Genomic DNA, 16590 nt, shown 5'->3' on the forward strand with positions numbered 1-16590 from the left:
GCAAGCAATTATAGGACTTAAAAAACCCACAGGCATTTGCAACAGATTAATATGCTATTGTCAGCTCTACCCGATACGTCCCCGAAATGCATCTCTGCATTCCTCTCCCACTACAGAAATGCATCGGGCTCTCAGGGGGAAGGCTGATAACTATTTCTCTGCCGCTTGCACAACACACAATTTTGTGTTTTATTTGCTGCTGTGGGAAAGGGGAAGGGAAACTGCCCAGAGAAATTTTAGGTGGGCAGGATGGAATAGCCCAAACTGGAATTTGCCTAAGCGGTCAGGGTTAATGTGCTGGTTTTAAAATACTTCTTTTCTGAATGGGGTGTGAGTGAAGGCTTATACCCTCCTGAATCAGACCCTTTCCTGCTCTTCCTTCCTCTCCCTCTGCCAGAGGTACGGAGGGAATGACCCAGGTGGTGCTTCCTGGCTGAAATGTAAGGAATGTGTGGTATCCTTTCCCCAAAAATAGAGACATGTCCAGTAGCCATTGTGTTGTTTCTGAGGGGCATTTTTGCGGTGGCGTTGGGTATACATCTCAGCTAAACACTTCTGCAAAGTTTCTTAATGGAGTTTAAAACAGCAAACCGCACTTTCTCTGCAATTTCATACGTACACACAATAAGGAAAACCACTGACACCAGGATTTCATCCATGATGTCGTCAAGGAATTAATCTGAGGTGTTACGGTGGTGAGCAGCCACAAACATCTTTGCAGGCTTTTTTTTTTTCATAGCCAGGGCTCCTTTAAACACAAGAGCTACTGTTGTTTTTACAATGTATGTGTAATTGGATGTGGTTAACGTTGTAGGCTTTTGGCCCAAGAAATGTGGGATATGTACTTCCACTAATGTAGGATATTGCTTTGAGTGAGGTTATATCTAAGCCCCCTTCCGTGCTTTACCATTCCACCCTCCTCCTGCGTTTGCGCTGAAAAGTTAGATGCACCAAGCAAGGAAGATAAATCCAGAGGAGGTGTAACAAAAAAATTGGGGGTGATATTTTCAGGATCTACTGATGTTTAACTCATCATTGTCAATTCCCAAAATAATCTTTGAATCAGGGGTACTAACTGAATGGAAGACTGCAAAGAAACTAAAATTACGGTTGCAAAGAAAAGTATAAGCTTAGTAATATGCTGTAATAACGAGGCTCTCAGGTAATCAACCTGTAGATACCTTGTGCCATTTTTGAAAAGTAGTATGTCTACTAGCAAACAAGCAACAGAAACCATCTCGCACATTTATTCAAACAGGTTTTTTCCTTTCCTTCCTTCCAACTTGAAAAAAAAAGTTGGGGGGGCAGAGGAGAAGGAAGGATAAAAAAATATTTACTGGAGAGTTCCTGGGCAAGATGTTCTCTAACCTGTGCTGATGTGCTGTAACTTGAGATGGCAGATAAGAAAACATGGAAACATTGAAGATGCCAAAATCCCGTTTCCTCTGCACAAATTAGGTAGTGGTTGGATAAGTTGCTGTTTCTGGTGCCCTTTGTCACACTTCAGCAACCACTTGGATGTAACGTGATTAAGCAAGACTGTAGTTTGAATAGTGGATAAACTGGTTTTTAGTGCTAACATGTTTTGGGGGGGGATTGAACTTTTTTGTTGTGTGAACTTTTTGTTGCTGTTTTTTTTCCTGAAGCCATTGTAGTACCACAAGAACAACTATTTTCCTCTTGACATTTTCCCCCTCATAATTGTCTTTGTTAATTCTTGTGCATGATTTGGAAGCAAATAGTAGTCTATCAAAATGAAAGCAATAATCCACACATCATTAGAGCTATTCCAGCTGTGTCAAATTAATGAAGTTGTTCTAGATTGCTTTTGTTTGTTAGGCTTTCTTTTGCAAGAAGCTCGTCTCAATATCTTTATTTTTAAAAAATGCGCTTTTAATGCCGTTGTGGTCTGTATATTCTACATTCTGAAAACCAGAAACCTTTGATGCCATTCCTGAAGCTCCTGGGGTCATTCTGCTGAGCAGTGGAGGGATGGGACTCAGATAGTCTGTGGGATGAGGCCCACAGTCTGTGACACAAATTACATCATGGCCAGACTCAAACAAGTTAATATACAAGTTTCCGTGCTGCCTAATGAGAGCATAAGGCTCGGAACAATGGATTACAAGGAGATTAATGGAAATTAAACTAACTGCTGTAAAAAGCAAAAAGCTGAGGTGTAAAAAGTAAAGCTGAGGTGTTTGATAACTACAAATGCCATTTCTTGCACACATATTTATGTGCCGTGCAATTTTATTGTAACATAAAGTAACAGTTTTTTCTTTTTTAATAGGAAGGTCACTAAAATCTCTGGTATAGGTTTCTTGTACTTCTTATTTCCATCTCTAAGAATCCATTGCATTCCTCAAATGTAGTGAGGAAATGGGCCAGAGCAGAACACACCATTTAAAAGCTTTAGTGCTGCTGTCAGTAAGTGTTCAAAAGTATGATATGTTTCTCCAGGCTCTAAGCACCTCGGTTTCTTTTCTTCATGTCTGACTGTGAATCGCCAATGAGGATGGCTTTGCTTCATGTGAAGGCAAAGAAGGTTTTTAACACTGATCTAAGCTGAACGGAACCTGTTTGAAGTATCTTGAATCGTAAATGTCATTTCAGTCCACGTTAATTCCTTCAGAGAGGGAATCCAAGAATGCTGTAAACCTTGAGCAACAAGGAGGATGTGACTAGAAAGAACCTCCTTTTATTGCATCTGCCCAGCAAAAGGCAGAGTTTGGATTATCTCTGTGTGTCGCTAGTGACAGATGATTGCCTAACCTGTTTTTAAGGATTTCCAGTAATTGAAATACCAGGATCCATACCGGTACTTCGCTGTTCTATCATTGAAAAATCTTTCTGAAGTCTGACTGGAATCTTTCATGCTGCTTTTTGAGTCTATTACTTGTTATCCTAGCCAGTATTATTGAAGAGATCAGAGGTTCTCTCTTTCTTCAGAGCAACCATTTGTGTATTTGGAGGTTGGTATGCATCTCCTTTCTCTTCTCTTCTTTAAACTGCGCTGCCCTAGTTTGCCCACGTTTTTCTCATCGGTCCTGATTTTAGCCCTTCTGGTCACTTTTCTCTGGACGTTTGTCACTTTTCCTGTGCGGCTGCAGGCGTGGGGTGGTGGGATGCAGGATTGCCCCCAACGCCTTGCCGGTGCTGACCAGGGCAGGAGCAGTGTGACCATCTCTGCAGCAACTCCAGGACTGCCGTGCTGCATTTTGGTGGCCGTGCAATTCTGCAGCCCGGCGCGGTGCTCCTCTTCCTCCTGTGAGCACGAGGCTGGTGGCTCGCCTTCAAGTTGTGATCCCCTGTAACCCTGATGTCTTCTCTTTTTCCTGAATGGATGCTGGTGGAGTTTATCTCCATGCTGGCTTTGTGCAGCTTGTGATGTACGGCTGAAAATACTTGTAATGTTTTTTTCCCACACCATCCTTAATTTTATACATATCAGTCTGAACCTAATCCTGTTCTTCTGCTCATTAGCCTCTACCAGCCTCATGTCCTGTGCAAGTTTAATAATAACAATATCTTGATCCGTTGTGCAGATTGCTGATGAAGACATTGAACAGAAGCCAGTCCAGGACAGACGCCCAAGAAGGGTCTCTTAATACAGCCTTCCAGTTTACCGGGGAGCCTTTAAGGGCCGCTTTTTGGGGTACTCTTTTTCAACTGGCTTGGTACAACAGTTTTTCACTTGGATCCAGTTTTATTAGTTCCATGTGAGGGAATATCAAGACTTCCATAAATTCTGGCTAAAATATCCGTTGCATCTCCTCCATCTACAAGTCCAGTGTTCTTGCTGTGTAAGGAAACGATGTTCAGTTTACATGTGTCCTGACAAGTCCATGTTGGCTCTTCTCAGATGACTTCTCCCGGCTTGCTTACGAGAAGCCACACGAATTTAGCGGTTCTTCCAGTAAACAAGACACGTATCACTGGATGTGTTATTTCCAAAACCTGTAACTTTCTGAAGTCTGAATAGCAAGAAGAGTCTAGTAATTGGTCTCTAAAAGCAAGAGGTCAGCCAGTCTGTTTAGATGTTAGATAGGCAGCAAGTGACTCAGCAGAGCTAAAATCTTGCCAAGCTGACTTCTGTTAGATTTAAAGCAGAGAAAAACATTTGACAGTGAGGACATAATTTTAAGTATCCTGATGCTTTTAGGCATTTTGTTAGTCTTGTGTGTTATTTCCTTTAATTTAAAACTCTTGGAAGGTAACGTAGGGGTCACACACAAGGAGTTATCTCAGTTCAGACTTGCCATTCACTTTGAAGTGCTGGAGTTGGAGGCAGGCCAGGATCCCGTAACGTGCAAGTCGGGAACTGCGCTTAGAAAGAATTGCTGACTTTTCTGAAAAGTAGGGAACAAGACAATTGCATCTTCCTCGCCTTTTATTCTTCTGATGCATGTAATAAAAATTATTTTTACATAACAAAAGCATTCATTATTTTTTTTTCTTAGGTACAGCTCAGTACACTGCGTTTGCTTAAAAACCAAACCAACATGGAAATGGTTAAGTTAGAGGAGAACATTTCAAACAGATTGGGCTGCAGGTAGAAAGGTTGCATGTCGGTTCAGCGTTGGAGGTATTGTGAAACTCAAAATGGAAGCCGTGGGACCTGGGATGTGGTCCCACAGTCGCCGCATCTTTGCTGTATCATGTTTAAACAACTGCCTGTCTTGTTTTAGGAGCTAATTTCGGTTGTGGGTTTTTTGGAGTTAGAGGGTTTGGGTTTTTTTAACCAGCTCTATTTTTGTTTGGCTGTATTTATGAAGGGAAGCAATTGCTTTAAGCCCGAGAATTTGCCAGTCTAACAGGAAATCCTTTCACGGTGTGCCACTTTCCAATAAAAGTTCTTATTTGAGCCCACAGTGGTAAGTGCTGACAGCATTTCATCCCCGTGCTGCCATTTTTCTTTCTGTGATCCCTCCTGCTGGCAGGCTGGCTCCTGTTTCGGCACTTGTCTCTGGCATCCCTGGCTGCGGTGTGGTCCCTGCAGTGGCCCTGCGTGACCCTGTGTGGTGAGTCATGGGGGCACAGGCAGTTCCAGGGATGTTGGGGTTGGCAGCCTTCCCCCGGCACGGGGTGAGGGGGTTGGACGCAGTGCTTGGTGAATGTCAGAAATGTCATTCTTCAGCTTAAAAACCTGTGGCTTCTTGTCTGAAAGGCCCCATGCCTGGAGGCTGCAGCCCCAAGAGATGCAGCAAAATCCTGAAAACTCAGAAACCGCAGACTTTGGAGCATTAGAAACAGTCAACTCTTAAATAAACAGACAAGTACTGCCTCAACAGAGGTTCCACTCTTCTGTATAATGCCTCTTTTCACATAAAGATGTATAAGTTTTAACAGGCGAGTGGATGCAGGGAGGGTCTTACCTTCTCAGCACAATAGCAGGAGAGCACAGCTCTACCCAGACCTGGCTGCAGATGCTATCAGCAGCATTCATCTGTGCTGTGCAGAAATGGAAAATATTTTAGTGGTGAGTTAACTAAGAGGCATATCCTGATCCAGCTTTGTCACAATAGCAGATCGCTGCGGGCACTTATCAGAGTTGCTCTCGCAGTGGAACTTTAACTCGGGAGCAACCTTTTTGTCTTGCTTCACAAAGAGGGTTTCTCTTTGTTCTTTGTGAAAAACAGGAGACTATTTGTCTGTTTTCCTTGGATAATATTATTAAGGAAGATAATGCTTGAGAAGGAAACAGCAGCAGAACACTGGTCGAGCGCATTCTGTCTGTGTTGCTCACAGATACAGATCCTCCCTCCTCAGATCTCAGTTTGTTCTGGATTCTCTTCCTCCCTGTTTCACATAGCTTTAGTTTTCTCTATGGATTAAACTGAAATAAAAAAACCCAAATCATTGATTTACTCCTGAAGAAGAGGCTTCATCTGTCTCAACTTAATTTGTAAACAGCAGGGCTGGGGTGGGGGGAAGGTGTCTGCAGAAGAGGATGGTGAAGGAAGGAGCGGAGAGGGGATTTACAGCACCAAGGTACCACTCCCTGTTATGCTTCAGCCCACGCTTTACATTCTTTCAATGGAACAAAGTCAAGGGTTTTTTTTTTTTCTTTTTGCCTTTTTTTTTTTTTCCCTAAGGTGAATCACGTTTGGAAAAATTTACTCGTAGTAAAGAAAATGATAGAATTTAAGCCCTAATGTTTCTGGAGCTGCTGTTGGTGAGCTAATAGCCGTGGTCTGTTTATAATGTAATTGCATAGCTCTCTAAATTACCACAGACTTCTTCATTAAAAAAGGAGGAGAAGAAAAATAATCCCCAAACTCAAGTCTGTTTAACCATAGCTCAGTAACAAAAGCTTCATTTATTTAAATTTTTTCCTCTCCACATAAATGTGGATGGGTGACTGGAAGGAAGCCAAGTCCAAACGGAATGTAGCTGGTGCTGTTATTCTCAACTGAGTCCGTAAGTGACCTGAAACTGTTTTGTGTTTTGCAACTGTCCTGAGGGCTCTCAAAGGCCGATACCTCTGCAAGTTGAGGATGCGATGATTTAAATGCCACTGTCATTAGCTCTCCTGTTACTGACCACTTCGGAAGTACTCGTGGAGCAAATGCATTACGTTTAGGGGCAGATGCAAATCCCCGGGGTGAGGTTGGTAATGCTACTGGGAAGGGAAACAAGGAACATAAAGCTAATCTCTGTTGCTCAATGTATGTTCATCAGATGAAAGATCTAGTTGTCTCCTGGGCATTGAAACCTGTAACTCTTGGAGGCTGGAAAGTGGTACAGCAGCCATAGAAAATGCATGGTTAAATAATAATTAAAAAAAACCAACCAAAAACAAACCAGCTGATTTCAGTGAGTGTCCTTTCCTTTCCTATTCACTACAGTAGTTGCTTTTGATCTTATTATTAAACAAGCAAGTGTTGATGATGATTCTTTTTTGTATTTCAAAGTCTGTCTTTTATCGATCTGTTCACATAGGCAGTGAAGATTGCCGTGCCACGGTGCTTTTACTCTGTATCCCTCGCTCTTGGTGAGGCTAACGAGAAAATGAACTTTGGGCTTGATGTCCTGGCTTTTGGGGTCTTGTGATTTGCTCTTACTGCTTTCTCTTAAGGGATCTTGAAGCCAGAGCGCAGAATGAATTCTTTCGGGCCTTCTTCAGATTGCCCAGGAAGGAGAAGCTGCACGAAGTTATTGACTGTTCTCTCTGGACGCCATTTAGTCGCTGTCACACAGCGGGAAGGATGTATACTTCAGACAGTTACATCTGTTTTGCCAGCAAAGAAAATGGCTGCTGCAATGTTATCATCCCACTTAGAGAGGTAGAGTTGTTCGTTTGTTTCATTTTGGGTCCCTATCTGCCTTTTTCTGCTGTAAGCATCCGCTGTCACTTGACTTATCTAAAAAATATCATTTGATGAAAAGGAGTAGGATGCTTGTGTATATCGGGCCTACAGGATTGTTGTAAAGCTTGTTCTGGGACTCCTTAGGGCATGAGTTCCTAAAAATATGCATACGTGACCCAACACAATCCTCAAAGTGAAGTATGGACAGGGAATGCAGCAGGACAGAGCACTGCAAAACAGAGTCTGCTCGCTCCAAGGCTCGGACAGTGCTCCTCTCCCAGCTCCATAAATGCGTACGTCCAGCTTGATGTTGATGGAGACTTCAGCTTGGGCCCTTCTAGCAGTATAAAAGCATCCTTGTGTGGGACGAACACTTCGAAGTGTTGAAGCTCTCCCTCCATAGACAAACTCTAGCAAACCTGTGGATACTTTGCAAACCTGTAGGGCAGAGAGAAAAAGGGGATATTCTGGAGGCAATGACGAGCTGCCACATTTCCATGAAATCAGAGACTTATTTAAATGGAACAGAGGATGCATGGGAAGGTGGTGGGAGTAGAAGAGGAGAAGGAAGCTGTCAGCAAACACCTGTCTGATCTGCTGTGGATACGAGGCTGTTATGATCTTTTAATTAAAGCTTTCCTTTCATCCTCGGCTAATAACAGAGTAACATCGAAATATCCTAACTGTAGCAACTTATCTTCCACTGTTACAGAAATAGAAAACAATAAGAGAACAGCGTTATATAATTAATCAGAAGCAACAAAACTGTTTTCCCCTGTCCTGAGGAATGTGAAAGTAAATCTCCTCCTCCATCCCCCAGAATTTGATCAAGTTGATGGTTTTCTAAATCTTGTTTTAATCATCACTCCCCTTTATTTCGTTCCCCTCAGTCCACTCTCCAGAAGTGGACCTCAAAGTCTTTTAAAAAAAGAAAAAAAGGTAGCTGGGATACTTTTTGGTGCCTGCTTTGAGCTTCTAAAGAGACCATAAACTTCAGGTGGTAGGATGTGTCTGATCAAGAAAAGACAATATGAATAATCATGTTTAAAGTATACGTGTAAATGAATGCTGTGGTTGTACATTTCGGTACATGTAGAGTATTTGAAGATGTTTCTGTGGAGGTGGTGCATAATGTGTTTTCTGTAATGTTTCTGGAAAAGGTAATCAGCATAGAGAAGATGGAGGACACAAGCCTTCTCCCTAATCCCATCATTGTTAGCATAAGGAGCAAGACAGCCTTTCAGTTCATTGAGCTGAAGGACCGGGATACTTTGGTGGAGAACCTGCTCCAGAGGCTAAAAGAAGTGAACTCCAGCAACCCAGTGCACTGTAACAACTCACAAAATAAGAACCAGGTACTGAACTTCTGGGGTTTCGTTTCTATTATGAATTCAACGTGTTTATCCATTGGTCCGTTGTCCTGCCTTCCTCAGGGGGTTGGTCTTGGGCCAGTGCTGTCCTGATGCCTTCTGTAATGACCTGCCCGATGGGATGGAGCGCACCCGCAGCACGGTTGTGATTGACACACTGTGGGGGGCAGTGAATATGTGGCGATCTGGAGAAGTGGGCTGATGGAGACCTTATGAAGTTCAACAAAAGCAAACGCGAAGCCTGGCAGAGTAACCCCCATGCAACAGGAGGGGCTGGGGGCGGGCTGGCTGGAGAGCAGCCATGTGGAAAAGGCAGGGGATCATGGTGGACAACGGGCTGAGCTTATAAGTCAGCAGTGTGCTCTTACAGTGAAGAGAAGCAACAGCTAGCAGGAGTGTGATCTGCAGGTCAAGGGGTGTTACTATTCCCTTTTTTTCAGCACTTTGGGGCTGATCAGGAGTACTGTGGCCAGTTTTGACTCTACCCTACCACACAAGAAAAGCATTGACAAATTGGAGTAAGTTTAGTGGAGGGCCACAAGATGGTCAGGGGCTGGAGAACATGCATTATGAGGAGAGGTTTGAGGGAGCAGGGCTTGTTCAGCCTGTCTTCCACTAGCTAATGGGGAATTACAGAGAAGGTGGAGCCAGACTCTTCTTGGAGGTGCCAGGTAAAAGATGAGCAGCAACAGTCACAAGTTGCAGCAAGGGAAAATCTGATTAGATAAAAAGAGAAAGATTTCCCCTCAAGGGTGGGCAGAGCTGGACCAGGCTGCCCAGAGGGGCTGTGGACTCCCCTTCCTTGGAGCTACTCAACTCAGCTGGACACAGCCCCCAGCAATCTGGTCTGAGGGACTCTGCTTTGTGCAGGGGGTTGAAAAAGACGGTCCTCTCCAACCTAAATTGTTCTCTGATTCTGTTTTTCAAATGCTAACCAAAGTTAGAAGATTGTTTGGTAGCTTGTCATCAAGGACACTTAGAATTGGCTAACAATTTCTGTTTCAAAGTAACCACCCTTTTTCTGACATAGAAACGAGTGCTAATTTGTATAAAGTCTTGAATAAGGCCTTTCCTCCTGAAAGGTGAAAAGTTTTGATGCAGAAGGCGAAGGCTAACCCAGCTCTGTGTCTTGAAGACAGCTGAGTAGTTCTTAACCTCTTCTTAGTCATTACCGCTTTGATTCTGCACTGCAGAACACTCCTGCCTTCGGATCCACGTGCGTGCTCAGGGACGGTGAGTCTGCGTGTCCACGAACAGAGGCTTCACAAAGCAAGGAGAGAAGCGAATGCGGAAAGGAGAGCAGTTATTTGCTCAATGCAGAAGCGCTAAGGTCAGACTTTCATCAGGCAGGAATGGCAGGCCTTGATTTTGGAAAGGTATGTAACATTTGGGGGAAGTTGTAGGAGTTTGTTTTTCTTTTTTTTAAAAAAAAGCTGGGATAACATTCAAACAGATACTCATTTTTAGTAAAATGAACTCTATATTGGCTGGAGAAGTTGCGTATGGGATAACAGGTTTTCTGTTTGCTTGGAGTTTGTTCCTCTCACTCAACCCTCTCATATCTTTCTGGTGAATATTTATATTTTTCTCCCTGTCTGATCAGTTCTGCTGGCCCCTATGTGGTGAATTCCATATGCAAAATGGGGAAAGTTGTAGTCCTTAGAGCAGACTTCCCATATCCATTGGTAATGGAAACACCTTGCAGAATTTCTAATATGTCAAATGTTTCTGTTCACCAGTTCTCGCATTCACACGATTTGTTCTTTTAAAAGATACCTTCTTGTTCCCAGTCTAGGGAGCAAATCAAGGAGAGTCTGTGGGATGACCATTTTGTAGAATATGGCAGAACTGTGTGCATGTTTCGCACGGAGAAGATCAGAAAACTTGTTGCAATGGGAATCCCAGAATCCTTAAGAGGCAAACTCTGGCTGCTTTTCTCAGGTGAGCGCTCTTAGAAAAGTTGGCTGTAGGCATCATCTTATTCTGAACATGGCAAAACATTTAGGCAAGAAGTCTCCCAAAGGCAGTTAAATGTAATTTACATGGAGCTTATGATAGTGCTTACAGAAGAGAAATGAGCGGCTGCTGAACTAATAAGTGCAAGGAAGTACCTACATAGATCTGTAAAAATTTTATCTCTGGATAACGGCATGATGTGCAGAAGGATTGGAATAACATCTGCTTCATCTGTGTAATTTAAAATTTAATGTCATGATTCCATAAAATAATGTTCGTCTTCCAGCAACAATTAGATTGTAGCACAAATATTGATTTAACCCTAGGCAAATGAAATTATTGCAAAATAATGACATCTTAAAGTCAGCAGTCCCGCTCCTGCTTCTTGTTGAATGTTGGCAGGGGTAATAGAAACTGGAGATGGAAAAAACAACTCGTTTCATCCACAGATCTGGCAGAGCTAGAATGTGTTTACAATACGATCTCAAGTTTAGTCCTTGATCCAGTATATGACATGTTCAGACATTTGTAGAAAGTATTCCTTCACGTGGGGGTTTTTCTCCTTGGAGGGTGTGAACAGCGCTGAGTATATTTCTCCCAGTAATACTTTCTGCTGGGTAAGTTTTCTGCTCAGTGTCAATATTAAGGTGTTTGGAATGATGTTGCATCATATAAGCTTTGCTGATAATTTATTTTGTTTTCAAGACACGTATTCTGCTAGGACTTTATTTCTGTTACATCTGGAGATTTCACTAAATTCGCAGACCTTGGAGAAATCTTGCTTACACCCTTTCAAGCAGTAATACCCACAGCACTAAGCGCAGCGTCGTCTTAATCCGCTTGCGTCTTCCTCTTCCTCTCTCCCTGCTGCCACCAGACGCCGTGACGGATCTCGCCTCGCATCCCGGCTACTACGTACACTTGGTGGAGGCGTCCATGGGCAAGTGCTGTATGGTGACGGAGGAGATTGAGCGTGACCTCCATCGCTCGCTGCCCGAACACCCCGCCTTCCAGAGCGAGACAGGGATAGCCGCCCTGAGAAGGGTGCTCACGGCGTACGCGCACAGGAACCCCAAAATAGGATACTGCCAGGTGAAGAACTCCCAGCGGGATAACGCTTGCTGCTTTTTTTTCCCCTCTTTCTGCTCTCTCAGTTTTATCATTCTCTTGATAGTCTTTTTAAGGCTGGTTTTGATTAATAATGTCTTTTCTGTTATGAAAAATACATAATTTTATGTATTAAATGTCATTTACCATGGAAAACAAGTGCATAGGCTGGTACTTTGGTTTAACAAAAGTCTTCCCTCAGCATTTTGCGAACTGCATTTAGAGGTAAAGAAGGGGAAAAAAGTGGTTGTGATGCTTCTGTTTGTTCGAAAGTGTGTTTCTTACCCAATACTTGGAGACAGTGCAAAGTAAACCGGCCTGCACGGATGAGATTCATGTAGAACGCTGGGGCAGAAGTTTAATGAACTAAAGTTCTGCTCCTTTCTGCCAAAATTGATGACAAACCATGAAGTACTTTACCCAGCTGGCCAGCTAAAATAATAATTTTACCTTCTGTGCAGCTCCCTGAATTCTGATTAACATCAGACTGGTTCCAGATTCCTTATCTTCTTTCGAAATACAAATATGGGGATGGGGGGAAAGCCGCCCCAAAACATCTTGCACTATCAGTTACCTACTTTGTACCTGGGCAAATCCAGTAATTTGCTTTTCTCCGTCGTTTGCTGTTGCTCTTTGGAAAAGCAGTATACATAAGCTGGAAAAACTTGTTATGCCTCTGCGTTGCAATTATGTATTCACTGTCTATTACCTGTCTCTTGCTGTTTTGGAGGGTTTTTTTCAAGTTGTTTACATCATGTTAGGCTACTTTTCTTTCTGTAAAAATAGCCACAATTTAGCTTCTGTCAGTAGGATTTGCTGTCACTAACAAATCCCATTTTCTTCTTTGCCCTTGGAAGTCTATGAATATTTTAACCTCCGTGTTGCTGTTGTATGCCAAAGAGGAAGAAGCCTTTTGGCTGCTGGTTGCTGTGTGTGAGCGAATGCTGCCGGATTACTTCAACCACCGAGTGATAGGTGAGCTCGGGCCTCTCTTCTTGCTAACTGGGAAGGGGCAGCTGGATGGCGCCGAGGTGAAGTAAAATGCACAAGGTCTTCTGAGGTCCAGACCCCACGGATGAGGAGGTCCATCGACTTGTGCCCTGTGCAGGCACAGCAGCGGTGGCTGCTCAGGTTCCAGCTGGGGTTGGTTTTGGTTTGAAGGGTTTGAACTGCAAGAACTATAAATATATGCTCAGCTTTTAAATTTGTTGGGTTTTCTTTTCCCCTGTTGGTCAGAAGGAGGTGGCGCTTTTGTCTGTTAGGTAAAAATAGAAGAGCTTGCGTGTCTTGATTAGGAGCGTTCAGTATTAAGAGACTTGAACTGTTTAAGATGGGCCTATGAAAGATCTGCTAGGGTGACTATTTCTGATCTGATGTCTCTGCGTTGCCTGGCTGCTGGAGTAATACAGGCTTGCATCTAAACTGGCCCTTGGTAATGAGGGATGATAGAAAACCCTCTGAATGTGAGATGCAGCATTAAGAAATAAGCCCAGTCCCTCTGCAGTGCGTGCCTTGTACTGCATGTCCTATGTCTCCTGTTCTTTGCAATTTGACTATTTTTAAGGCTGTTGTGCAAAGATCTGCCGAACACACAGAAAAGAGGGGCTGAGCAGTAATTGCAGGTATTCATACAAGAAAAAGTATTTGTTCTTTGCAGTCACTTTACTTCCTCCTCTTACAGAAATGTGTGATAGCTTTTCCCTCTTTAATTCTAACCTTACTCTGTAGTTACAGTTCTTGCTGTTCCACCATAACTGTAGAAAAGCGAGGAATCAGGGTCACTTGTGAGGAGGTGGGGATAGGAGGAAATCCCTGGCGGTAGCGGTTCTGGGAGCTAGAAATGGTGCGGGCACTTGCGTACTGCCTGGGGAGCAGGAGTAGGTGTCTGAGAAGATTTCTGATCTTTTGCTTGGAGGATGGGATTGTCATACCTCCCTCCTGACACTGTGCTGCTGCAATTATTGTCACTGAACTGGCAGGTAAGATAAGTTAAAGCAGTTATTCCAAAGTTAGCTGGATGTTTAGGATGTTTTGTGGTGCTGTGAATACCATTGGTATTTTCAGCTAGTGGATTGGGCACTGTAACTGTCCCACTTGTTGGAACTTTGGTTCTTGTCTCCAAATGTGACTTTAAACTGCCATCTTGATGACTTACTTCCACATTCGTCTGTCTCCTTCCTTGATTAAAAAAGAAACACGGCTTTATCTGTCCTTGTGCATTTCTAGATATCATCAGCCTAGGGCCTGCCTTGATTACTGATGACTTTCGTGCTTGCTGGGTTATTGCCCGTAAGTAGCATTCTTCACACCCAGATAAACTTGAATAGTCCCATGTGGGTGGCCATATCACAGTCCTAAATTGTACCTAATTTAGGGTTTCTATCTTGCCTATCACTCACCATGGCTGCAGCCTATGTTGTTTGAGTGCTTATAGTCTTGGTTGTCCTGTCTCTCTGTTTTCCTGTCCTCTGTACCTAAAGGAAAGGGCGAGTGGTACCGTGACTCTAAAAAAGGTACTGCCAAGGCTCACCGCAGTGCAAAGAGCCAGGGGCTTCAGCTCAGAAGTTCCCCCGCTGCCCCTACTTGAACAGCAGCAGTGCAGTTTTGCAGCATGGTTGCTTCACTGAGCAGTTACTTCTGCAGCTCTGATTTACCCTAGACCTCAGCACGGCCAAATCGATGCTACTGATCTTGTCCACCCTGCCCCTCCTCTGGTTCCTGTTGCTTGAATTAGTGTTCTTGGCTTCGCATTCCAGTTGACCTTCTTTTTTGATTTGCAACCAGCTCTTGTCTAAACTTTGCATTGTTTCTTCCTGCATAACACTTCCAGCACCCAACTTTTCCTCTTTGTCCGCACTGCCAACACTGTTGTCCAGATTTTGATCTCTATATATCTTTGGTGATCTCTGACCTTGGTACCCGTCACTGTGCTTTTCCTCTTCAGTGTCAGCCAGTAATCTCTCCAGTCAAAACAGCTACTGAATTAATGATCAGGCTTTCTTAGCTCCATCTTCTCTTTGGCCTTTTTTTTAATGACATTCAGAATATTTTAAAAATCTATTTATATTAAAGTTTTGCTTTCAAAACTTAGGTACTTCCATCCTACTCAACCTTTTTACTTTTCCTACATAACCATCTCCCTCCTTCAGCCGTGCCAACTATGACCACTCTGTTTTTTAACAAGCATTTGCATCATTTCACTTGCAAATGGGAAGAGCCTGCAGGCAGGGCTGGCACTCCTTCAGGAACTCCCTCCATCCTTCTCCCTTCTGCAATGTATAGGGGAAATCATAAGCAGATAGCTGCAAGATAGAAGCAAGTTGTACTTGGGTCAAGAGTGGTGACAAGGGTCATGCATATCCTATTCTCATATTACCATGACTTCTCCATCCTCTCCCTAAACCAGCAGGCCATCTCACCCCACTTTTATCTGTTAGACTGTCATCATTTTGCTGTTATAATTCTTGAAACAGTGAAAACCTCACTTTGTTTCTCAGAGTTGCCTTTTCAGTCTTGGAGGTGTCATTTAGTTTGCATCTTGGGTCATCATTTCTAAATGGACACACTGGCACACTCCTACCTCATTATGGTTTCATGCTGTAATAGATTAAATGTTCAGTTGCTCAGATATTGTGGTTTCTGGGAGCCTAGTGAAAAGGTGGGCATAAAAGTGACTTTGAATACATATGCTTACTTTCATCTACAGTGTCAACATCTAATTATAATACGATCTTCTGCAGAAGATCTGGGCAGCATCACACATTTCTTTTAGACCTCTGCTTTTCCCAGTCTCTCCTGTGCTGCCTCTGAGCCTGGAATGATCTTTTTATACATGTCTCCCTATCTGTCTCTGGCTTCCTTCAAATACCCCTAAAACCAACTCTATTTTTTTGGTCTATGTTAACTATGACTATTATACTAAGCTTGTTCAAAAACAAACAACCCCCTGCCCTCTGCTGAGTAACCCCAGCCCGTTTTCTCCTCTGTTTTCTTTACCCTTCTTATTTATGACCATCTGATGTGAGAAAGCTGTCTCTTCAAAGGAAGGCACCATGCTTGATGTGTTTCTCAAAAGCTTTTTGCATGTCCCTGGGCACCTTATTTTTGATTTGTGGTGCTGGAATGTTTGTTCAGCCACCAGCAGAAGCTTTTTGTGGCTTGATGCGAAAACTTCTAAAGACAGAGAAATGTCCTATCTATTCTTTTATGATTTGGATTCAGAGCCAAAAGATGCTGGGGATCTGCCACAAATTGTCCAGGTTATATTCTGATTTTGGACGATAGAAGTTTTGAGTGCTAAGGGGATATATATCTCAGGAATTTCATAGCAATTAAAGTTGTCTCTGAATATTAGCAGAATATGGACTGTGAAAGAATGACTACATGAAATACCTTGAAAGGAAAGATAAAATAATTGAAAAGCTAACTGCATTTTTTGTTCAGGAACATTTTTAACTTCCAGCATCTTTGGTTAAAGCTCCTGATGTGGCAAATCTGGTTTGTAGACACAGGCTGTTTCAACGATACGAAACTATATTGATTCTATAACAGCTGCTGACAAAGCAGGACTGAGCCTACTAGCTGAAACAGAGCCCAGATCTGCTGCTTTTGGAAAGACTGGTTGGGAAAGCTAGGAAAGCTTGTATCTGGGCATTGCAGAAATCTTCTGTTCTTAAAATATATATATAAATGCATGTAAGTATATATTTATATTTGCACATATATTTATGTGTAAGTATTTTTCTTCCTGCTTAGTGTGTGTAGCCTTATCTGGATTTCCATGTTATATTTTCTCACCTAGAATGAAAGCTGTACTGCTCACTTGCTTGAGTACATACACTGGA

At 43.0% G+C, this 16590-nt stretch overlaps 1 protein-coding gene across 1 annotated transcript in view; it reads left to right on the plus strand.

The window, feature by feature from the left end:
• Window positions 1-16590, plus strand: part of TBC1D8 (TBC1 domain family, member 8 (with GRAM domain)) — a gene marked incomplete at its 5' end in the record, with an annotated part of 36813 nt that overhangs the window by 11030 nt on the left and 9193 nt on the right. The window contains 6 exons of the mRNA XM_009883120.1: window positions 7082-7289; window positions 8474-8668; window positions 9877-10059; window positions 10474-10624; window positions 11517-11731; window positions 12604-12721. Coding sequence (XP_009881422.1) covers window positions 7082-7289; window positions 8474-8668; window positions 9877-10059; window positions 10474-10624; window positions 11517-11731; window positions 12604-12721 — 1070 coding nt within the window. The remainder of the gene's footprint in view (window positions 1-7081; window positions 7290-8473; window positions 8669-9876; window positions 10060-10473; window positions 10625-11516; window positions 11732-12603; window positions 12722-16590) is intronic.

Source organism: Charadrius vociferus, unplaced genomic scaffold (assembly GCF_000708025.1).
Source record: "Charadrius vociferus isolate BGI_N301 unplaced genomic scaffold, ASM70802v2 scaffold92, whole genome shotgun sequence".
In the NCBI taxonomy this organism is placed as follows: Eukaryota; Metazoa; Chordata; class Aves; order Charadriiformes; family Charadriidae; genus Charadrius; species Charadrius vociferus.